Below are 24222 nucleotides of genomic sequence, written 5' to 3'. Positions count from 1 at the left end.
GCAAAAATTTAAAACAAATCTGGTTTTCCTCAAGGTCACGCTGTATTAGAGTCACATATGGGGCTGTGCCTCCCCTTATAAAATGTGGTTATTGTGGATGAGTGATGTGAGTTTACGTGAGCATGGAGCATTGGAAAGAAATCCTGTGGGGTATCTATTTTGTTTTAAATATTAATCTGAAAGGCAAAGAGGCAGCTGAAATACTCAATCCACTGATTCATTCTCCAAATGCTGGTAGCAGCCAGGGCTGGGCCAGGCCCAAACCAGGAGGCTTGAACTCAACTGTGACTCCTACATTGGATCCAAGTGCTCAAGCATCACCTTTGCTTCCCTGGAATGTGCGTTAGCAAGAAGCTGAAATTCGAAATGGAGCTGGTGAGGGAGGTACACGATGGCTCAACTGGCTAATCCTCCACTTCGAAGTTCTACCATCCCATAGGGCATTAGTTTGTGTCCCGGCTGTTACACTTCCCATCCAGTTCTCTGTTTATGGCCTCAGAAAGCAGTGGAGGCTGGCCTAGAACCTCAGGACTCTCCACTTGTATGGGAGACCTGAAAGAAGCTCCTAGCTAAAGGCTTGCAGTCGTTGGGGGAGTGAACTAGTGGATGGGAGATCTTTGTCTTTCTGTGTCTCCTTCTCTGTGTAAATCTGCCTTTCTGTTAAAAATAAATAAATCTTTAAAAAATAAATGGAATTGGGACTGGAATCCAGGTACTGCTTTAGAGATACGGTGTCCCAAAGCAGGTTTTTAATTGTGGGACCAAACTCAAGCTTATTAATGCAGAAACTCTGGAGCCAACTCATTGTCATTTATTCAAAATTTTACTCTTTAATAGATAAATCATGATTTTTTGACGTGCTGAGGATAGAGGTTAACATTTATCATTCATTGGAAAGTCTGAAACAGAGAGTCCTGATTGCTTGCTTCTCTTGTTCCTGCGTGACAGTTGGCTTGTGGCTTGAGTTACACAACGAAACAAATGTAGACTCAGACACAGCCTTTGACCATAAAAGCCTGCAAACAATTTTCTTGTTCTGAAAATTAGACATAATAAACGATTTCCACTCTTTTCTGTCAGGCACTAAAGGAATTTGATCTGCTAAATTCCAACATTGGCATGAATTGGGGCTTAATAACTGTTTGTGAAATGGCTGAATGAGTAAGTAGAATTTTAGACCCCTGAAAGGACCTTGGCCTTCTAAGTAGACGTAATAAACCTATTAGTGAAATTTCTTCTCCTTTCTTGTGAATCTACTGAGCTGTTATTTTAAACTGGATCTAAGCCAAGCACTTTGGGTTCGTAAAAGAAAGGCTGTTGATCTGAATGTTTTCAAAAGAATATTATACATAAGTGAAACTCATTTTACATGGTGTAAATTAACTCAGGTGGTCAAGGTTAGCCAGCATGCAGTGGTGTGAACTTGACATTATGTAGACTCCAGCTGAAAGCATATACACATCCCCAAGACTGAACAAGGTCACTTTCATCAAGAACAGATACCAGTGAAACCAAGGAGGATGATTTGCAAACTTCCACATACATTATTTTCTGTTTAGAAGTCTCATGTCTCTGCATGTCTTTAAGATTCCCTCTTTATTTTCAGCTACCCTACACACATCCTTTGAACTGCCTTCCTTGTACTCAGGAGCCCTCATCTTTGGCTGAAACCAAGAACTGCAAAATCACACCAACAATAGCAGCAGAATAGTAAAAAACACCAGCTCTTCCTCATGCTTAAAAGTTTGTAATTTCCTGTGCAAGTGTGAATCTGGGTCAGTTTGAATTTCAGTTGAACTGGTTCAGCCATCCTGAGAGATTAATCCTTAAGAGAATTCCTGGCTTATTTAAAGGAGATGAAATTTAAGAGGGAATTTCTGTTAAGTTATATGAAGCCTGAAGAAAACAGAGTTGAAAGAGAGAAAGAATTCTGAGATTCTGCACACACTTCAGCAGACATTAAAGCGATAGGTATTTGAGGAAGACTGTCTCCATTCTTTTTCTCTTTGATTTTATGTCTCTCTTGATCACCAGTGTGAACCATTCTCTGAATTTATCTCTTCTAATCAAATAGGTTAAAAAGAAAAGAAAACAAAGCAAAAACAAAACCAAACAAAAAACTAAGACCCTTTCTGGCAGCTTCGACCTTATGGGAGAAGACACAGCCATGAGGCAGGTTGGGTCAGATTTCAGCTTTACATTGGACATGGCTCGAGATAACCCCACCTCACGTCGGAATGCCTGGGTTCAAGCCTGACCCCAATCTCTGGGCATCAGCTAATGTACATATGGGAGGCCATCCATGGTGGCTCAGGTGCTTGGATTTCTGCCTCTTAGGAACCTGCATTCAGTTCCTGTTTCCAGGATTCAGACCGGTTTACCCACGACCGTTGCAGACATCTGGGGGACAAGTCAATGGATGTGAAATCTCTGTTTAGTTGTTTCTGACTCTCAGATAAAATAATATTGAGCACTGTGGATTCTATTTGAACAAGGAATCGGAAAGTGCCTTAATAAAGATTGCCCTTATCCACAAACTGCGGATTGAGATACAATTCAGACAGAACAACAATAATGTTAATGATGGTGATGACAATGGCAAAAATAACATCTAGCATTTCTTGTGTTCTGAGTATATGACTGACACGGTGCTCACTGAGGTCTTTCTAATTTCAATCCTGATATAGCGATCCTGTGAGGTAAGAATATTTATAGTCTGTTCTACAGTCAAGGAGACCAAGACATAGTGAGGTTCAGTAACTTGTACAAAGTCACCCAACTCATCAATCACAGAGTTGGAATAATTACAAACATATGTCTGATTTCTAAGTCCATATGCCTACAAATATGTTAAAAATCAGTTAGTAAGAAATATCAACCACATACAAAAACTTTGGAAGCAATGGAACTATATTAAAAGTACATATGCATAAACATAAATACATATTTATGATTTCTGGCTTCAAAAGCTTCCATTCTAAATTAAATGACTGAACATTAGAACTATTTTTTTTTCTACAGCAAATATAAGGTATTTGAAAGTAGTTATTTTTACAAAGGTTAATAAGGATTTCCATTTTCAAAAATCTTTTGAAAAGATTTAAGAAAAAAATCTTAAAATTAAATGACACAATAAAAGGGTATTTGTAACACATATAACCTACAAAATTGAACTTTGCTAATATATAAAGAGATCTTCCAAGTTAATAGACCAAGACAGAAATTAAAAGAAAACTTAGTTTAAAAACATGAAGACTTAATTCCCAATAAGACACAGAAATATGAAAAGAAACTAAACTCAGTAAAAATTAAATGCATACATACGCAAGGAAATAAAATTAAAAAAATTATCTAGCCAATTTTTCATGTTCTTTTTAGAAAATACTTCCATGCTAAAATATGCAATATTCTGTTGGCCCAGGGATACCACCTTCAGATTCTTTCCTGTTTATGTAAGGATGATCACTTCTTCATTCATTCCTTATAATTTTAAAAGCTGGAAATAATCCATATGCAGTGTGTACGTAAAATATATTTTAATTCAGAAAAAAACAAGGTTTAGCTTAATAGTGACAGCCTGAGTCCTTTGTTGTGATCCATGCATTGCTGCGTTCCTAACCGTGCGAGTGCACAGATCGGGTGGAAGAGTCAGTCGATACCCCCAGGAAACATTGACAAGACAAGTAGTGGGTCACCAACTTGTGTAGGATCAAATGAAATGAGCAAAGAAGTGTTTCACTTTTTTAAAGTGATGGGTTTTATTGCTATTTCATCAATTATTCTGAATTATAAATGATATAAATTATGAATTATTATTTAGAATATAATCCATAAATTATTATAGGTAATTATTCCATAGTATGAATTACTCATAAATAACTCAACATTATTTTTGAAAAGAGAAAATCATTTGTTTCAGTGATATGAATATAAAGTTATAAAAATCCTGGGCTTTCATAAAAACTTACTTTTTAATTTTCATTTTTTATACTAAAGGCTGTGAGACAAATGAACAGACAGAAAGAACTCTTCACTCCCCTAATGCCTGTAACAGCCAGGGCTGGGCCAGGTCAACGCCAGGCCCCAGGGCTTCAAACCTGGTCTCCGTGTGGCTGGCAGGAGCCCCGCCATCGGCTGCTGGCAGGACACACATTAGCAGGAAGCTGGATCTGAAGCAGAGGCGCTGGGGCTCGAACCAGGCACTCTGGTATGGGATGAAAGCATCGAAAGACGCATCCTAACAGTTGCACCAACTACTTCCCTCCCAAATCTGGCCTGTAGTTCAGGGACTAGTCACTGAGGAAAGTTCTAGATGTTTGGCTTTTCTCTTTGGAGATCTTTCTTCTCCCCCCTGTGTCTCTCCACCTCACACTGAACTCCAGGGACAAACCCAGTTGATCATGACTGCTTTCCTATCAGATTTTTTGCCCTCTCTTCCATTACATTTTGATTTTTTTCTTGAGTCAGGAGCCCACAAACAAAAATAAAATGGAAGCTGCAGCACCTACCTTCGATAATATGCTTTCTTGACAACCCTCTTTCTGTTTCCGCCCTGCCAAAACAAACAAGAAAGTAAATGGCTTTAAGGGGAGGTATGCATGTGTATGTATTTAATCTGTTTCAAAAGTGCAAAAGAGAAGTCATTCTTAGGCTGAGTTACTACTTCTATACCCTATCCTCACTAAATTCTGCGCGACTGGAGCCTGAGGAGGGAAGGTTGGTGGGACACATGCCGAGTGAGCCTCTTTCTTGGAAGTTCCCAGGAGATGAATTAGCCATGATTGCCACCACACCATTAATATCACTCAGCATCAGGTTCAAGTTAATCACAGCTCAGCCATGCACACCTTGTCCGCATGACACACAGTTCAACTGTCTTGCCTTGCTGGTTAACCTTGCCAAAGGGGAAAAAAAGACAAGATTGCCAGGCTATTGATCTCATTATCTTTTCTGAGAAAGGAAATAAATCTGAAGGTGTCTTTAAGCTCTTAGGGAAATTTAACAGCTTTTTGCCTTTAATCTAATGAATCCTTGAATTCGTGTTCAAACAAGACAGCCCTAAACGATGAAGACTTGCCTCAGAGGCAGAAAGAAGTGTGCTCCTGGAATTTTGAAGAATTGAAGTGCTTAGTCGACATCAGAGTCTTCGGCAGTCTCCTTTTAAAATGCCATAGTTTATCCCTCATCTTTGTGAATGTATCTTTACTTGTACCTTTTGTAAGTATATTTGATAATAAGGCGTGCAATACTCCATCACCCAATGGATCTTGCAGATTGCCTAATTTCCGGTCTATTTCTAGGCATGCTGGCAAGGTTTTGTGTGCCTTAGCAAAAGCATCAAGCAATGACATTCTAAATCAAAGCACAGCCCACATCCTTCTCACTGGCACTCCGTGCCATTTACATGCAGACTCTTACAGCGGTAGAAATCAGAATTCCCTTTTTCGGTCGTTAACACCATTATCCACTGGCTCAAAAACAATACCACACTATTACTGTGTGTGTATCTAAAGAAGAACTGGCCTCTGGCTCCTGTTTTATTTTTAAAGTGTTACTGTGTCAGCTGTAGGAAGGTAAATAACATTTTTATTGTTTGACTTGAGTTTTTTTGGTTAAGCTTTTCCAGCAGTTTTTGGAATTTTCGCAAAAGCAAAGACCCAACAGTTGTGCTGGTACATGGATTAGCTGGCTATTGTCTTACTTGTTTGTCAAAAAGGCCAGCAGTCTTCCAATTCCTGTGGAAGAACTGAATACCAGTTCAAACATTGGTAGTCCGACCCATTAGAAGCTCATTCATCCTGAGGAATTCGTTCTGCATTCCACCAAGGAAGGTTTCCCCTTGTTTGCCTGATAGCTAGTGACAAAGGTAGCTCTGTGTCATTCTCCAGTGGTGTAGCCTTTTTGATCAGCATTCTTGGAGGCCTCTGCAGAAATGGTTAAAAGCTCACATGTGGAGCCAGGCAAGACCTTTTAATCTTCGCATTCCGTCTATGACTTCCGGCAGGTTGAATGGTTTTTCCTATCTGATGCTCTGTGCTTGTTTTCCTGAAATTTGAAGTCTATTTTGGAAATAGATCCAAGTATGAGTTTGATAATTGCAAAATCTCAATGAATCACTTAGTAATCAGTAACCACATGCTTTGGGAGTATATTGCAAAAATGGATGATAGGCTAACTGCTATGTCCTTAGAGCGAGGGCAAAATCATTCTCCAAGACAATTAATTTTGCACATTAGACATAAAGTTGTTGCCTAGATGGGTGAAATCATGACTGACTGGCTGCTTCTTGTCTGAAAGGAAAAAAAAAGATGTTTCACTTACTTTCCACCCCAGTAGAGTTTGGTTGTTATGACCAGGCTGGACCTCCTGTGTATCAAGCAGACAAACAGAAATAGCAAATGAATGGAGATTATTGAATCCATCATATTATAATTTATTACTATTATTATTATAACACCATATAGAATTCGCTATCGGGCATGGTGTAACGGTTTGATTGGCTAATCCTCCTTCTTCAAGCACCATGATCCCATATGGGGGTTGGCTTGTACCGGCTGCTCCACTTCCCATCCAGCTCCCTGCTGTGACCTGGGAAAGCAGTTGAGGATGGCCTTGGGATCCTGCACCTCCTGGCTTTTGGTTTCAGATCAACTCAGTTCCAGCTGCTGTGGCCAACTGGGAGTGAGCCAATGGATGGAAGATGTATCTCTCTGTAAATCTGCCTTTCCAATAAAAACAACTACATTTTTTAAAAAGAATGTGCTATTGTGCTCCATAATTTAAAAAAAATTAATATAGAGATAAATTTGTTAATTGTGAAACTGAAATGTAAGAATAGTGGGAGGCTGATGGCCTAGGTCTTGCAGCCAGCTCTCAGAGGAAGAGTTGAGGGGAACAATCTTTGCCTGGGGGTAGAGGGTGAGGCTGGAAAAGAACGAGTGGTGGAGGGAGAAGAGTGAGAAGCCTACAAATGGCACACAGTGGGTCAGCTTGCAGGGATAACGGTTGAATATGAGAATGTAAATGAAAGAACTTGATGGATGGATTGATTATCTTAGTGGTTCAATTGAGCAGCCACCAATGCACGCAGTTACTGTTTGAGATTCATTGCCCATATACTTTCCCTGAGAGCAAAGCCAGTCTCTGCCAGGGACTAAGGGACCCTATTGACCCCAAGTTTTTATACTCTGTGCCATTATGCTCTGGGGCAGGAACTGACTACAAAGAAATAGGAACGAGAAAGTAAATTATAGTAAGCAATCATAGATATTGAAAATAAATAGGAAAATGATTCCTTTGAGTGCTTTATTGGATGGTAATATCATTTTAGGAAATTAGTCTTCAAACTTTTAACTCAAGGATGCATTGTCTTACATCTGAGGGAATGAAATGTGGAAATCTTGTCAGGAAGCTTATTATTATCTCTCAGTCATACCTAAGGGCACGAAATGCAGGCTTAGCAGCATGATGCTAGAATAAGAAGCATGCCTTGAGGACCACGGGCTTCTAATTTAAAATTAGGAGACCTATTTCAGAGCAAGCAAGTTATTCCAGATATGTATCCCAATTGAATAAGTTGGAAAAAAAATATTTGCAATTCAAAGGTTAAGACCATGGGCTAGCGTGGTGGCATGGTAGGGCACTTCTTTCCTGCCACCCCAGCATCCCATGTTGAGCACTGATTCCCTATTTGGGCACTGATAATGAACTTGAAAAGCAGAGGAGAATGGCCCATGGTGTTGGGCCCTTGTACCCACATGGGAGACCTGGAAGAAGTTCCTGGTTCCCAGGTTTGCATTAGCCTTAGCTCTGACTGTTGTAGCCATTTGGTAATTGACTCTCTCTGTTTCTCATCTCTTTCTTTAACTCTGACTTTCAAGTCAAATAAATACATCTTTTTAAAAAAAGATTAAGATAAAACTTTTGAAATAAAACATTTGTAATCCCATCAACTTAAAGTTGATACTTTAGGATTCATAGGTATGAAAGGACAGCATGATTAATGATAACCAATAGGGAGTGATGAGACAATTCTGACAAACTGGTTGCAACAGGAACAATTTGTTGAAAATGTTAGCAACCCCATCCTACAGAAGTTAATTCCCTGAAAAGTAATTTGAATCCCTGTAATGGAAGGTCTACAGATACATGTGCCTGGAGATTACATTCCCCAAATGGGCTGATGCACTTTGCAGGTTAATCCATCAACTTGATGATACTTATTATAATAGTAATCTGCCAGAGGGGAGTGAAGTCTCCTTTAGTAAATACTTTCAATCTCCAATGAAAGCTGTGTGGAATGTTACAAACAAGCACCAGCACTTTTGATTATTTAGAGCAGTTGGATATGTCAACGCTTCACATTTGCTCAAAACACCTCTATGGACTTATTTCTCCACAGTTGCGCCTTCTGTAAAATGTTTGTTCCATATGGGTATACACAACCGTGGATTGCAGCCTGGCAGATAATCACTGACTCCCATGGAGGTGGAGGAATGATAGGGCATCTTCCAGCAATTCAGTTCAGACATGTACACATGTCACTTTGCTGGTATGGCCCTTCAGGAGCAGGTATGCTTTCCATTGTACGCAGGCAGGGAAATAGAATCAGAGAAGTGAAGCAAGATGGCCTGGATAAGAGCTAGCACATGTAGTGCCAAGACCAGATGTCAAGTGTGTTAGCTGACAGCATTTGCAGGATCAGTGCTACGATGCTTTGGTTTATCTTGTTGCTAGTCTTAAGGGAGAAACTGTGAGTTATTGTATGGTGACAGCTTGGATTTTTATTTGTCAGACTGAAAGACATTTTGTGAAATATGCACATTAATCTGTTTTCTCTAAAAGGTAGAGGTAATAGGTTCTGTGACTAACTATGGAATGATTGCGTGCTTTCTGGGTACTGGTAAGGCAAGGAGAAGCTACAGCACTGAGGCTCCCCCTTCTACTTCAGTGAATCTTGCTGCGTACATCACTGTACTATTAGTAGACAGGTCCCTGTTGGAAGGTAAATTATATCCCAACAAAGATATGTTAAAGTCCCAACCCTAGTGCATTAGACTGTGAGTTTATTTGGAAACAAGGTCATTGTAGATGTAATTAGTTAAGATGTGGTGGGCTCTACTCCAATATGTCTGATGTTCTTACAAGGAGACCCACAAAGGGAGAATGTGGAGTGATAAGAGAACACAGAAAGGAAGATCAAGGAATGCCAAGGCTTGCTGGTGACCACCTGAGGTCAGGAAGAAGTAAGAAAGAATTTCTACCCAGAGTTCCAAGGGCTGCATGGTACTGTCAACACCTGGATTTTGGAATTCTGCCTTCCAGACCTGTGCAAGAATATGTCTATGTTCCTCTATGCCACCCAGTTTGTGGTGCTTTGTTGTACTGGCCATGGGCAACCGATTCAATTCTTCTGTAGGTAGTGATGCATGGACCAGCATTCCAGGCGACAAAACAGCCCATGCAAAGTACAAGACTGTATGGTGATGTGAATCATTTTCCATATTCAAGGTTAAATTTTCTTGTAACATTCTTGTTACCTGCGAAGAACCTGGGGAGGTTTCTTTTCCTGAGGAGAACAAAAGGGGACAAGGAGAAAGGTGGCCAAGTATTATTTGTTTCCACACCCTTAAGTGTCTGGGTTCCCACTATCTCCAGGCCCTCTATTCCTACCACACACTTATCCCACACTGAGGGGTAAAACACTTCTAAGGATACACAGGGCTCTGTCCTACCCTTCTCATTTCTGCTGTCAGAGGGAGAGTACATGACTTGCTCAATAGGAAAACCTGTCTTGAGAATGTCTTTGTTTCCTAAGTTGTGGAAGTGCATGTAAGTATGTACACCTGAAAACAAAGTTCTTTGTGTAACTGTTTTCCCTAATGTTACAGCGTTGCTATCTACTTGGCCATCCCAGATATCACCCCAGACTTATTGGATGATCATTGTTGGCTTTCTTTTTCTCAGGTTGGGGAACAATAGCTGTGCTAGAGGAAAGTCACAGAACCGGAGGGGCATTTCTCCTCAGCTCCTCATTGGCTACAGAAGGTGATGGGATGGAAACACAAACACATCTTCTAAAGTTTTTTGGAGAGACTACTGAAGATTAAGAGAAGAAGCCCTTTTCTGAACAGCCAGACAATCTGACTTCCAAGAGAGATGCTTGCTAACAGTGTTCAGGTAAGAAAACTTTGTGGTATTCATCTCAAGGGTTCCTTTACTCATCATGTCTCTGCATCCAGAGTTGTTAATAAAATGAACAGCAAATATGAATATGTGTGTGGAGGCAACCAGCGTCCTGCCGTTTGCTTCCTTCTCCAAATGACTACAAATGGCAGTTATAAGCCATGAGGATGTCGCTTTCTTTTTTGTATGAATGTCTTGTGAATACACCCTCCTTTCTGCCTTAACCCTCTGGTAATTCATTGCGATCTATGACTAGTCCATAATTTTCAAAACATAAGCCATGGACTCACATTGGCATTTGACATTTGGCATCAATACTTGATGCTCCCTGACAGCCTTTCAGTCAAGGGTCGTGTGATTTCGTTTTCCCTTCTCTGGTGCAAAAACAATAAATCTCCAGGCAACAGGGATGAGGGTAAATGTGTTACCTCCAGCCTTTCTTCTTGATGATGCTCCCCAGAATCACTTCAGCCCTGCAGGGGGAAGCAGATCACGTCTCAGGGTAGAGTTCTAGGAAAGCAAGAGTCAACCCAAAACACCAGAGCCATTCCTTGCTTGAGCTCTCATGTGCCTACAGATCCTGAAAATAGAAGCTGCTTTGGGCTGGCAGTGCAGTTTCCGCTGTTTCTGCTCGTGCTTGCAGAATCCTGCTCTGGCGCATTCCAGAAGCACCTGCCAAATCCTGACGTGCTGGCAGGAGACCTGTAGTCCTGATACTGAGAAACATTTGGCAGTGTCATTTGCCAGTTTGGTGTTTTTTTGAACCGCCCATCCCATACGTAAACGTCCTGCTTTTGATGGTGTCTGACAGGAGTCAAGGTTACCTTCTGACCGCTGTGGGACAGCTCAGCTGTGGCTGGGTCAGATAACGAAATGTCACCCTGCTCAAGCAGAAATACTGCCTTCCAAGTAAAGTTGCACAATAAATGAAGACACTGTGTGTGGGGTTGGATATCCCAAAGGCCAGGGCTACAGATGTGGCCCAAATGGAGAATATCTCAGAATCAATGACAAATTTTGTTGTAAGGCCAAGATATAAAAAGGACACGTACTGAAGTGTCCTTCCTGGTCCCAAAGCTGGCTGTGGAGAGGGCTGCTGAAGGTATCTCAATCTTCTCTTCCACCTACCCATGTGGCTCTTGAGACTGAGAAGACTTTCTTGCATGGCCTTCTTGACAGCACCAATATTATGTGGAGCTTTGGACTCTCAGAGGCTTTGCAGGAGGTGAGAGCAGTGCACACAGTTACCATTGTGTCCATTTGGGTGTTACAGGGAGTGCCTGCCCACCCTCATTTGTCTGAACTTGCAAGGTCGGCCTCTGTTAGGGGGTCTAGCCTGTGGTGGTAATGTGTGATGCAGAATGTGGGGTGTGCCCAGGCAGTTAAGCACTGGATGTTATAATGGCCTGCTTTTTTGTTTCTGCCCATCTGTCTGACTGTTGCTATTTGCAGTCTTGTGTTCTTGCAGGGAGAACCGTCCTGCATCACACACTGACAACCAGTCCCTGACTGATCAGAACAATCATTGTTTACATCAGGAATAAAACAAGGCTCTGTTAGACTTGCTATTCGCTCCTTTCTTGCCTTAGCCTCATTCTGTACGAAGGAGTCAACCAGGCATAAACAACAATGGCAGAGGGGAGGATGTAGGAAAAGGAGGACTTAATAACCTTTACTTTCTCTCTTTGGACTCAACAGAAAGCATCAGGGACATGGGCTCTGACCATCCCTCATGGTCCTTAAACATGGATTTGTCCTTGAGAAGGACGAAACTCATGTAAGGAAAATGCACCGAGACCACTGGATGATGAACTTGTCTTGGCAAGGCCATATTCACCTGCAATGGGATGTGTTCAGCCTGAAGGTAACTGTGCTGCAGAGTTCTCTTAGAGAATTGCAGGGCTCCTTGAACAGCTCTTGAAGTATTTAGCTGATATGGTACTGGGAACTGCACATCTGAGTTCCTGCCAGGAGGCCAGGGGTCCCCAGATATATCCCAAAATGTATTGCTTGTGTTGGGATTTAGATGGCATGAGCTTCATGTTCACATTACTGAGGGTTCTGATGAAATAAACCCTTTCCTACAGCCCCAAACCTGTTCGTGGCTCCAAGGGAAGGCAGCTGCTAGATGGGCCTCCTCATGCAGAACACGGGAGACTCTCTGCAGTGACCCCGGCCCTGCACTCAGAAAGGGCTCTGCATGACTTTGTAGAAAAGCTGTTGGCTCTCTTGACAGCTTTGGGGAGCCCCACATTGAAGTCTGAGCAGTCTGTAATGCTAAGGTGGAGATGGGCTGTCACACAGGAAGAGTAAACCCTGCTTTCCCACATGGAGGATGTGGGATGAGAGGTGGCCAGGGCACTGCAAGACCAGCTTGTGGGAATCTACGTACCCCTCCTCACTTGCATGTCCAACCACCACCTATCCCCCCTACCACGTCTATGAACACAGCCACCTCAGCCCTTCACATAGACGATGGACTCTATTTCCTGGTCCTACCTCACTCCAGTCGTTTCCTTATAAGGGACCAGTGGTGGGAAGCTTTGGGTGAACAGAGAGGGCCAGAGATAAACAATGTCTCCAGTTGCAGACATGAGTGAAGATCAAGGTTCCCACCATGTGCAGGAATGCTTCCCCTCCTCACCATCGCATCAGAAACGATCTGGACAGACAGCCTCACTCCCACCTGTGCCTCCAGTAGCTATTGACTTACTTTCCAGCAGCGTAGACCTCAGCTGTGTCAAAGAGGTTAACACCACTCTCATAGGCGATGGTCATCAGCCGCTCAGCAACCTGGGAGGGGACAAGAAAGAAGGTCAGTCTGGAAAGCCAAATGCCATTGGCTTTGAAGAGCACAAAAATTTGACTAGTCACTCCCTGTTTTCCTCAGTTGTAACTGTAGAGAGAGAGAAAGCAGGCCAGGAGACTATGTGGAAAGGTTAGAAGTGCCCTTGTGTGCAGACACAATGGGTCAGAGTGAGCCCTCATAGTGCAGTGAGGCCGGTAGATTTGCATTTCTCACTCTGCTGGGGTGACTGGTCTGACAGCATTTTCTGTGGCATTCTAATCCGTCTGACAAAGTGGGCCATTGGTGCCACTGGGGACCAATGTAATGTCTCCTTCTCAACGCCTTTCTCCAAACCAATAGGTTTTGGCAGCTGGGTGGCTTCTGACCTGAAAGCCTGTGACTCTTCCGAGAGGCCAAGCAGACTTTGCTGGAGAACCAAATACTACACAAAGACCTGATGCTTGTAACGCTCCTGCTGCCCACAGTTTTGCAAAATCCCAGGCGCCATCACTGAATGGCTGCTAAATCAATGGAGAGGAGGCAGCCAGTGGGAACCCTGACTTATCAGGGATTCAGTTCCCCACAGTGCGGGCAGCAAATAGGACTCAAGGTTGCTTGTTCCTTCTTCTGTGCTGCTGAAGCTATGGCTGGGGGAGGGGGGGCAGAGAGGACAGCTCTAAGCCACAGCTTGGGGGACAGCTGGAATGGGAGGTCAATGGGCAACAGTGGGTCAAAGCTGCTATTCTGTTATGCTAATTCACTCACTAGTCTGAAACATTGCACGTGGCATACACAATTACAATTGATTTTTCCATTATGGTTTTTGATTGTGGGCTGAAGTTGCTGCATTGGCATCTCCAAGAGGAAATATTTTTATGTGGTTTGGAAAATTAGCCTACCAGGAAAATGGAGTCCATGCAGATCTTTTAGCATAAGGCCTTTGATTTGCTGTCATCAAAACATGTATCCTATCTCAAGATTGAAAGTTGAGTTTAGTTTTTCTCACTATGACTATGCTGTGCTTGAGAAATTATTGTGCGTGCTATGCTGTGTGACACACTAGTGTATTATTACTGGGAAGCATGACAATTAAATCTTAGCTAGAGGGCAATTTTAAGAAAAGATGGAGAATTCTAGATGGAGATTTGGGCTAAATGATAGCAGATGTACCCCAACCATAGGATTTGGAGACTTGAATATGGAAGAACAACAAGAATAAAAACGTCACTGAATTAAGTGTGAAGTTTGGCTCTGGCCTGAGTATTCTACTTACTAAGTAAATAACCTTGGGCCAATCATTTGACCTCTCTGAATTTCCATTTCTTCCTCTTTCAAATGAGGCTCTCCTCAGGGAACTTAAGCCCTGTGGAGTCTGATGGCTTCAGGGCAAACTGTTTTCACTTTCCTCCAATCCAGGTCTGTAGCTCCACAAGGTAATGGGTTAGGAACAGTCACCTGACACCCCTAGGCCAGTGCAATGGAAGGAGAGGTCTGCTGAAGACTGGGGAACATTTCTCCCCCATCAGAGCTCCTGGGGACAGCATTCCTTCTTGAAATGGCTGTTTTAACTGGAGCAGGGGATTCCTGCAGCTGACTTAGGACCCGAAGAAGAGTTGGTGCCCAAAGGAGTACAATGTCAAGAGGATCACCAGGGAATGGTGTGTGTGTGTGGGGGGGTGCCAGGGTCAGGAGGAAATTGGGGAATGGAGTGTATGTGCAGCAGGAGAGGTGTCACTGAAGTTTGCTATACTTCTACACTGCTAGTTTTAAAGTAAAAATCATTTTTCTTTTCTTATTGGGTATGGCTATTTGAATTGGGTTCCTTGTTGCTGGCAGCTAAAAGCATCCAAACTCCGGGGCTCAAATGCTATAAAATGATAACATATACTTACCATTATTTCTTAAAATTGATTTTTAATTTGTGTGTTCTACCCTGGCTTGATCTCGGCAGCCAATCATTTTTGAGAGGCATCTTGCCAAGGAATTTCATTTGGTGTTTGAATGCGTTTTATGTTGTTCCCATTCACGATATGGCTGACCTGTGCCGGGAGCGGGGACTTCACCGCTACTGAGGCAGCACTGGTGGTTGCATCACTTGGACATCACAGTGTGGTCACCCCCATTGGCCTGTCTTTGTATCTGCTTTGTGTTGAACTTGTCTGAAGTCCAAGAGGAAATGGGGAAATGAAGGGAGGTAATTTAGTGCTGCTGGCTTATCTGTACCACATACGGATTGGTGGGCTTAAGTCATTTGGCCACTGGTGTGCCTGGGCCTGGCTGTGCCTCCCCGTCTTCTCCTTCTGGGCTTCTCTTAGCAGTGATGTGGGCAAGGCCACAGCTGCTCTCTGAAAGGTCACTACCCATTTGTTTGGTCTACATGCAACATGAGCACCTCTGTAGCCATTCATGACCACTCTACTGTACAGTTTTGAGATTTGGAATTTCAAAGTGATACAACTCAGGCCAGCCCAGAACATGCTGAACTGGGAGAGCTGATCTGACTGCATTAGGGGGCAGACAGCATGATGAGAGTGCAAAGACGAAAGGGATGGTCAGTTACAGTCGGCCTATCTGCTCTGAAAGGGAAGATGCTTCATCTCATTTCCTCCAACTACCATACCAGGCAGCAGAAGGTTACGTGCATGCTAGATGCAATGGCTTTTTACTGTTAGTGCTCCCTCCTTCCTTGCCACATCTCATCTGATTTAGAGTCTGGAACCTCTGCTGTGTTAGCTGTACGTTTGCTTCTGTGCCTCCTTCATATACTCCTACCTGATGCCAATCAGCAGGCTCTGCGGATTCTGTGATGTGCCATCCAGGTCTTCCATCAGAAACAGAAGACTTATTCTAGCTGCTGGGAATGCTGCTATTGAATGACCTTCAGCTCTCTGAAAACTGCCTTTTGCTAGAGTCACATAGCCCAACATCAGAGGCAGGTCAGCCTCTAGCTAATGACTGGTCTACAGGATTACAGAAGCCCGGTTCTCTTGTTCCAGCTTGGGACAACTCTGTAGGAAGCAGTAGAGCTTCCCACAGGGCCAGTCAAGGTCATTGTTGAGACTGCATCATGATCTGCCCTATCCCGCTCCCTTCCCTGCCCTGTGTTAACTTGCTAATAGCTGTACTGCCTGCTAATTTGCTTTTCAGAGCCCGCTTCCCATGGCAACTCCCCGACATCAGCCCTCTAGGATGACCACTACCCATTACCTAGAAAGGCATTTAGGTAGATAGGAATAAAATCAGTGCCTTGTTTCCACCCCTTCCTCCTTCTCTGATTTTTTTCAACCTCTATTGCCCCATGCTCCTTATGAATGAAGCTAAGCATTACCTTGGTACTGGGTCTGTTCTGAACCAGGCATCCCTCTAAGTATTGTATAGCCATTATCTCGTTCATCTTAACTGTGGTTCTGTTAAGTGTGGAGCCTATTTCCATTATGCCACTGTGCCAACTGTTTATGTTAGTGAATCAGCTGCCCACTGGCGGTGGATTCCTTCAAGTGAACCCCCTTATACACTATATCTCTGACTCCCCAGGGACCTAGTGAGGTCAAGGAATGTTCAGAGGGACCCAAGGTTGTTGCCCATCAAGGAGTTCTTGATTCTCCATGCCCGCAAGTCTCACTTATGCCACGAAGCTATTCCTTAAAGACAAAGATAATGTCACTGTTGTGAGTGTGTCAGGGAAGATCTGAAAGAAGTTCATGGTAAATATTCACTGTGGTTGTCATACTAGTCAGCAGGCTAAATAAACATCTAGCCCGGGTGACCTGGTAGTCCTAGCAACAGAACCTCAAGGTCAGACTGTCATCGCATTTTCCAGAGGGAGAATTGAGAGTCAGGGAGTTGGGGTTATCTTGCCCAAGTCAGGGCAACCAGCCACTGGGCTTGTGATTTGATTTGGGTTTTCAGGGCTAAAACTGAGACTGTCATTTGTAAACTGGGACCAGCTGATCACCTTCCTTGGTGCTAAAATAAGTAAGTAAGTAAGCACGTAAATAAATAAATAGCAGCAGTAGCAATACATTTTTTTCCCCATAAAGTGGCTAATACTAATTTCAAACTTTCATTCTTTAACCATTGATCCTTCACACGAGATTGACAGCTTTGAGGGTTATTAATAGACTAAATGTGAAAAATACAAGAGGTAAAACAAAATGGAGAAAGAGTCTTAGTTTTAACTATTTCCTGTGATCTAAACACTCTCCCTGTAAAATGTTAGGGTCCTGAGAAGAATATTCCTTCTGTAACCCCCTTCACCAGCATCTCCCTTCATCAACACAGTGCACGCCTGGATAACTTACCTCATCTGAAATCTGACCTCCGAATGTCACCCATGTTCCTAGAGAAAAGACAGATATTTGCAAATTACTCATAATCACCAACACTGTACTGTGCCTAACAAGAGAAAACTCTTATGTCAGGGCGATCTCTATAGGTGGTGCTGTTGGCTTATAGAGGTACCTGGAAAGGGACCTGGGAGGCTGCAGTCCGGGTGAGCCTCCTCTAAGTTCCTGAAGGGTCTGTGTCCCGGGGAGGAATGCAAGCCTTTTCCCCACTCAAAGCCACCAACTCTGCTAATGGCGATGTTGGCCTCAAAGATGCTTTTTCTTCTGCCAAAGGATCATGAATCCTGGCATACAAGAAGCCAGTGCTCTTCGGCCCATTTTGGCTGCACATCTGTTCTTACTCTCACTTAGCTAAGAAGCCACCTGTTTTAGAAGTGAAAGTAGGGCTTTGGGCCATACCTCTCCCCTTTTTGCCAAAAATAAAGCATGGGGCTCTATTTGTGTGTTCTGTCACTTTTCAAAAGGAACTCTCTCAGATGTCCTGGTAGACCCAAGAGGTGACATATATCTTCTCTGTTGTGACTAGTTCTACAGACTAGACTCTTCATTGGTTTTAGGGTGCGGATAGGAGTAGCTGGAGAAAGACCTGTGGAGGGAGAGGCATTAAGAGCAGCCCAAACCATGCATGTGTAAAGCAGTAGGGAACAGTGAGTGGACACTTACCACGCGGGTCTCCAGGCACCTCATTCATTCGCTCACTCATTTATCCACTTAAAGTTTTTTTTTTTTAACTGCCAAGCATTTATTTCAAAATGGAGTCTTAGAAAACAGTAAAACAAAGTTTAAATAAAAAATGGATGATGCTTGGAAGCTGCGTTGTGGGATAGAGGGTGAAGCTGCTGCCTGCAGTGCTGTTGGCCAGATGGGTGCCGGTTTGAGTTCCAGTAGTTATGATACCACATTGACTTCAAGTAAGCAGTCTTTAAAAAATGTGTGACTCGGAGTTTTGAATAACTCCATGACAGGCAATGACATTACACCCATGTGCTAGAGCTAATGACATGACTGAATCAGTTACTGTCTTGCAGGAGCTTATGGTCTACAACACTCAATGATAAGTGCTGTGACGAGACCGATCAAGGCAGTAATGGTGGGAGTGTTCTCTCTGGGTAGGAGAGGGCTGGTGCTCCAGCAGGGCTTCCTAGATGAACTGGCACTTTTAAAATAATTTATTTTTGATGTTGTTTACACAGTTGATAAGAATGCAGGCCTATGAGGAGCACTGAATAGGGTGGGGGGCCAAGGTATGGGGGAAAGTGGGTGGAACAAATGCTTCCTATTTTCCTTTTCTTCCTTTCTCTCCTGGGAGAGGGAGCTGCTCCCAGCTGCCAAACAGCATCAGCACCTGGGGATGGGGACATCCACTTGATGTCATCTTAGAAACCTCAGAGTGGAGAAGAAAGTTCCAAGGGTGTTGGCTGAACAACTTTGAGAGTTCCAAAATGCTGCTGGTTTCACCACTCCAAGGTTAAGAAAATCCTTTCAAGGTCCATTGGCTGACACTTCACTGCAGTACATCCACTCCACCAGATACTTGCTGCCAAATCTTGGCCAGGAGAGTTGTCCAATCTGTTCTCTCATGTTCTTATGTGGCATTCGATGTCTTCTGAAGGCTCAAATAAACTGGCTGTCATATCTGATAAGCACCTGGACATGCTGTCCACTGCATGGGCATCAGCAATTGAGCAGGGTCAGTCCTCATACATGCATTCCAAGGATGGATCACAATTTCTGTGATTGTATTTGTGCCCAGAGTTTTGAGTTCAGTGGTCTAGCTGGAGATTCCTCCAAGAAACCTCAGCTGGGGTGACCCCCAGACATGACTCTTGCATATGTCAACCAGTATAGAGTCCAATTCAATCTGTCACCCATGTCAGTATATGCATACACTGGTGATTATAGTTGCCTGGTAAGTTCCATCTTTAGTCCCACATCCTATGCAAACCCACAGGTACTGTGGCCCAGCCCAACCCAGCCTGCCATAGACCTGATCTTGCGCACACCAGCAGGAACTGCTCCCTAGTTAGGGCAATCCCCAATAACTCCCCACTAGGCCTGCCCCCAGCCCTGGTTTCTGCACATGCCAGTATGTCCAGCAGACTAGCCTGGTCTGTGCTGCATCCCAGTCAAGCTCTTGTACACACCTATGGGTGTTGCAGCTTAGCTCAGCCCACCCCACCCCAAGAACCAATCCACATAGATGTCAATGGATGCTGTCACCTTGTCCAGCCTGGACTGCCCCCAACCCTGGTTCTCACGCACACCAGCAGGGAACTTACACCGTGATGTAGTCATGTGAGGTAAGCAATCAAAGAAGGAAGGCAAGGGTGAGAGTATGGGCAGGCAGAGGTAGAAGACTTTGGGGTGTGTGGTAAGCTGTGTGTGGGCTAGCAGGGCCTGGGTGCACTCTGTGGGGGTTACTTGTTAGAGATGTAAAGAAATGCTCTTAGAAATTTGTGGTTTGCATTTCACAGCAAGTTATGGCTAAGCTTTATAGAGTTCTTCCCAAATGCAAGATAGTTTGCTAAAAAAGTTTTTTTTTTTTTTAAAAAAAGATTTATTTATTCTCTTTGGAAAGTCAGATATACACAGAGGAGGAGAGACAGCAAGGAAGATCTTCTGTCTGATGATTCACTCCCCAAGTGGCTACAACGGCTGGTGCTGCACCAGACCAGGAACCTCTTCCAGGTCTCCCACGCAGGTGCAGGGTCCCAGTGCTCTGGGCCATCCTTTACTGCTTTCCCAGGCCACAAGCAGGGAGCTGGATGGGAAGTGGAGCTGCTGGGATTAGAATTGGCACCCATATGGGATCCTGGCATGTTCAAGGGGAGAACTTTAGCCGATAGGCCACGGCGCCGGGCCCAGCTAAAAGTGTTTCATGTTGTTATCTCTATAATTCTGACAGATTTACAAGGGAATTTTGTTAGCCATATTTCCAGATGAGGAATCTCACATATACTAACATAATACCTGCAATACACAGAATTTCCCAAACATGCTTGGTTCCAGGTCAATTATGGTACTTGAATTTTACATTCTTTAGAATTATGCTACTATAACAGCATCTTTTCTCTTGGTTCTCAGGGAATAAAACAAAGGTAGGGTGGTAATTTATTTTGGTGTTACACTCTGTCTTTAGAGGACATCTACATGCAGCTTGCAGGCTAAAATGGTGCAAATCTATTTGGTATTTTAATACATTTGCAGGGGCAGATGTTTGGCACAGCAGTGAAAGTGCCGCCTCATAGGGCTGGCTCCATGGCAGAGCAAGCTAATCCTCCGCCTGTGATGCCAGTATCCTGTATGGACACTGGATCAAGTCCCAGAAGATCCACTTCCAATACAGCTTCCTGCTGATGTGCCTGAAAAAGCAGCAGAGGATGACTTAGTGCTGGAGTCCTACATCCACGTGGGAGACCCGGAAGAAGCTCCTGGCTCCCAGCTTTAGTACAGCCCAACTCTCGCCAATGCAGCCATTTGGGAAGTGAATCAGTGAGTAGAAGTCCTCTCTCTCTCTCTCTGTCTTTCCCCCTTCCTCCATCCTTCTGTCTTTATAACTCTGTCTTTCAAATAATAACAAATTCCTCAAAAAAAAAATGCTGCCTCAGATGTTCAGATGGTTGCTTCTCATATTGGAGTGGTTTGAATACCAGCTCTAATTGAGACTGCAGAGTCCTGCTAACGCATACTGGGATGCATCAGGTGGGTCCTTGTCCTTGTCACCCACTTTGGAGATATGAACTGAGTTTTGAGTGGCTATTGGGAGCGTGATTTAGCAGTTGGAAGACCTCTGTCTCTCTCTGCCTTTCAAATACAAATAATTTTTTGGCTCTGTCCACCGCTGCCATGTTGATGGGTGGAGTCCAGGTGAGTGTTCAGAGGTGGAAGTGTCTGAATTGCTCAGCTCCCAGCTCTGGCTGGGAAAACCCATGTAGGGCCAGGCATCCTGCTGCAGATCCTAGCTCCCTGTCCACCACTACTAAGCGGTGGGTGAATCGCACAGGTGTCTGAATGTCACAGACACATGGCTGTCGCTGGCTGTGGCTGGGAAAATATGTGCCAAGACAGGCTTCCTGCTGGAGATTCTAGCTCCCCACCCACCACTGCTAAGTGGTGGGCGAATTCTGGGCTTGTGGGCAGCCAGAGCAACAACAGAGCTGGGATTTGCCCACTGGCCGCCTTGTGGCGAGCTCTGGGGACTTGGAGATGTGGAATTACTGCCTAAGGACATCCACTGTACATATAGGTAAGGAATGAATCCTGAGAGACACTCAACGGCAGAACCACTGTGCTTGTATGTAAGCGAGGGGACTGAGACCTGATAGTTAGGAGGGGAGAGACTGGAAGATCTGAATGGGTCAGACTCATGCACCAGCCCACATAAGAATCTGGATTTGAGCTTGTCAGAATGGAATATTGCTAAACACTACACACCAGTGTATTTGAAAGATATGGCTGGGAGTCTGTCTAGCAGGACTAGATCCTAGTACCTGACTGAATGTCAGAACAAGGGACAGGTCACATTAAGTAGGGCCATGACACTAAACAGCACGCGAGAGAACCAGGTCCAGGGATAGATTCTTTCAGGGATATGTGGGCCAAACCCTGGGGAAATACAAATCCTGCTGGTTAGCTCAAGAGTTAGGGTGGTGATTGGTTGAGCTAGTTGTGACCATGGAACCTGCCAACACTCACAAGTACAGGGACCAAGAATAGTCTGGGCAGGTCCAGGCTGCAGCACCTGAATTTGCATCCTAATTGGAGTGTGAGGTGACCCGGCCACAACATTCCCCAGCTCATACAAAGCCAAGACGAAAGAGCAGACTAAGCTGGGAAAGGGCCTAGCACCCACCGGCATGCATGAGATCTGGGTCTGGGAATAGGCCGGGTGGGGGAACTTGGGAAACTCCCCTAGTGGGTCATAGCTCCTGCTGGGAGTGCATGGTCCAGGCTTGGAAGTCAGGTAGGTTGGGCCTGGTAGCTCCAATGATTGGCTAACTGGTGGGTTAGTTTTGAAGGGGATGGATCCGGCAGGGACGAACAATCTTAGCTCACCCGCAAGTGCAGAAACCAGGTTGGAACGCAGGTCATGCTGGGCTAGGCTGTCACACCTACCAGTCTGCATGAGCCAAGGATGGGAGCAGACTGAGCAGGGCCAGGTTCAAGCACTCACCAGTGATAGTTGGGACTGGGGGCAGGCCAGGTCAGGCCAAGCTACAGTATCCAAAGGCAAAGGCTAAGATAAGGAAGGGACCATGCTAGGCTGGGTCAGAGCAAGCACTGGCATGCACAAGACCTGTGGTTGGGAATAGGCATGGTTGGAGATTAAAAGGGACACTCTGGCTGGGTTGTGGTTCCCACAACCCAGTGCGAGGACTGGAATGAAGGCTGCTATCTGGACTGGACATGGCTGCAGTGTCCCTTGGCACAAATGTGGATTGGATCAGGGATGCATCAGATTGGGCTAGATTCCAACACCCAATGGTGCTCGTGAGAACCAAGGTATGTGTAGTACAGGCTGGGTTAGCTCTGCGCCTGCTGAGCCAAGTGTGAGATGTATCTGGGTGTGGACCAGGCTTGGCTGGACTGTAGAATCCAACAGTAAGAACTGGAATGGGTGAAGGCCAGTCAGGAAAGGCCACTGTTCCTGCTAGGACAGGAGGTGGACTAGGTAGGGCTATCCCATGGACCCAATCGTGTGCATGAGATCTGGCACTGGGAGAGGTTCTGATGGAGGAGCTTGGGCAAATATTCTTTCATGACATAGTTCTTGCAGGTAGGCACGAAAAAATAAGAAAAAGAGCAGTCTGGACCACACCAGGTAATGGTACCCACTGGCATACATTTGGTCCAGGTTGGGTTCAAACAAGGCTGGGCTAGTTCATATCACCTGCTGGCAAATCCAAGCAGCAGAATGGAGTGTGGGTTGGACCCATTTCACATGAGAGCAGGACTGGGGGCTGGCTAGGCTGGGCTAGGTTGTAGTCTCTAACAGTATGAACTGGGACTGGGTTGGGCTGGGCTTAGCCAGGTTACAGCACCCAAAGGCAAATGCCAAGGAGAGGTGGGCAATGCCAGACTGGAGCTGTAGCACCTAACCAGCACACATGAGAACCAGGTGGTTGGGGAGGGAGCAAAGCCAATAGGGGGGCTGCATGGGACTCCCCTGTTGGACCACCACTCCTACTGGAGAGCATGAGTTGGGATAGGGGCAGACCAGACTGGGCAGGGCTACAATACCTGTTGGCCTCATTTGAGCTAGATCAGGGAAAAGCCAGGCTGGGTGGACTGTTCTTATTGGTGCATGCATAAGTCAGAATGAATGTGGATTTGATGGGCTCTGCCACAGCATCATCTGGCAGAGGCTGGCACAGATGGCAAATTCTGTCAAGTTAAATTGCAGAACCATCTGGAGAATGCAAGATTTTGAATGGGAGTGGGCCCAGTAGGGAAACAGTGGGCACCTCTCTCTTGGGTTGCCACTCTGACTAGTAAGCATGAGAACCATGACTGGGGGAGGCATGACTAGACAGAGTGGTACCCGCTAGCACATGTGTGGATAATGGGCTGGTTGGGTTGAACTAGGCTACAATGCCCATTGACATATGTAAGAGCTGAATGGGATATGGGACAGACAGAACCAGTCTGCTGCAGCTACTGTATGTACATGCTGTACATATTGGAGCCTGGAGGTGGCTTCTCCTCTTATATCCCCTTTCTCCTCCCCAGCTACAGGAAGGAAAAAAAGAGAATGTGGAAATGATGGTCTCACCCACCTTCCTGTAGCCCTTGACCCTAATCATCCTAATCAACTGTGTAAAGATCATCAAAAATAAAAATTAGTAATTAAAAATAAATAATTCTTAAGAAAATAAAACATTTGATTAAGTAACTAGAACATTA

The 24222-nt window shown here is 44.5% G+C and overlaps 1 protein-coding gene across 2 annotated transcripts in view; it reads right to left on the bottom strand.

The window, feature by feature from the left end:
* Nucleotides 1–24222, bottom strand: part of KCNAB1 (potassium voltage-gated channel subfamily A regulatory beta subunit 1) — a 353486-nt gene that overhangs the window by 46338 nt on the left and 282926 nt on the right. For both annotated transcript variants that reach the window (XM_004598563.3, XM_004598564.3), the window contains exons 3-7: nucleotides 17275–17312; nucleotides 12899–12978; nucleotides 10614–10658; nucleotides 6322–6366; nucleotides 4509–4552 (exon numbers count right to left, since the gene is read on the bottom strand). In XM_004598563.3, the coding sequence (XP_004598620.2) occupies nucleotides 4509–4552; nucleotides 6322–6366; nucleotides 10614–10658; nucleotides 12899–12978; nucleotides 17275–17312 (252 nt within the window). The remainder of the gene's footprint in view (nucleotides 1–4508; nucleotides 4553–6321; nucleotides 6367–10613; nucleotides 10659–12898; nucleotides 12979–17274; nucleotides 17313–24222) is intronic.

The sequence above is a fragment of the Ochotona princeps genome, chromosome 3 (genome assembly GCF_030435755.1).
Source record: "Ochotona princeps isolate mOchPri1 chromosome 3, mOchPri1.hap1, whole genome shotgun sequence".
In the NCBI taxonomy this organism is placed as follows: domain Eukaryota; kingdom Metazoa; phylum Chordata; class Mammalia; order Lagomorpha; family Ochotonidae; genus Ochotona; species Ochotona princeps.
This window is presented reverse-complemented; position numbering and strand designations above follow the sequence as displayed.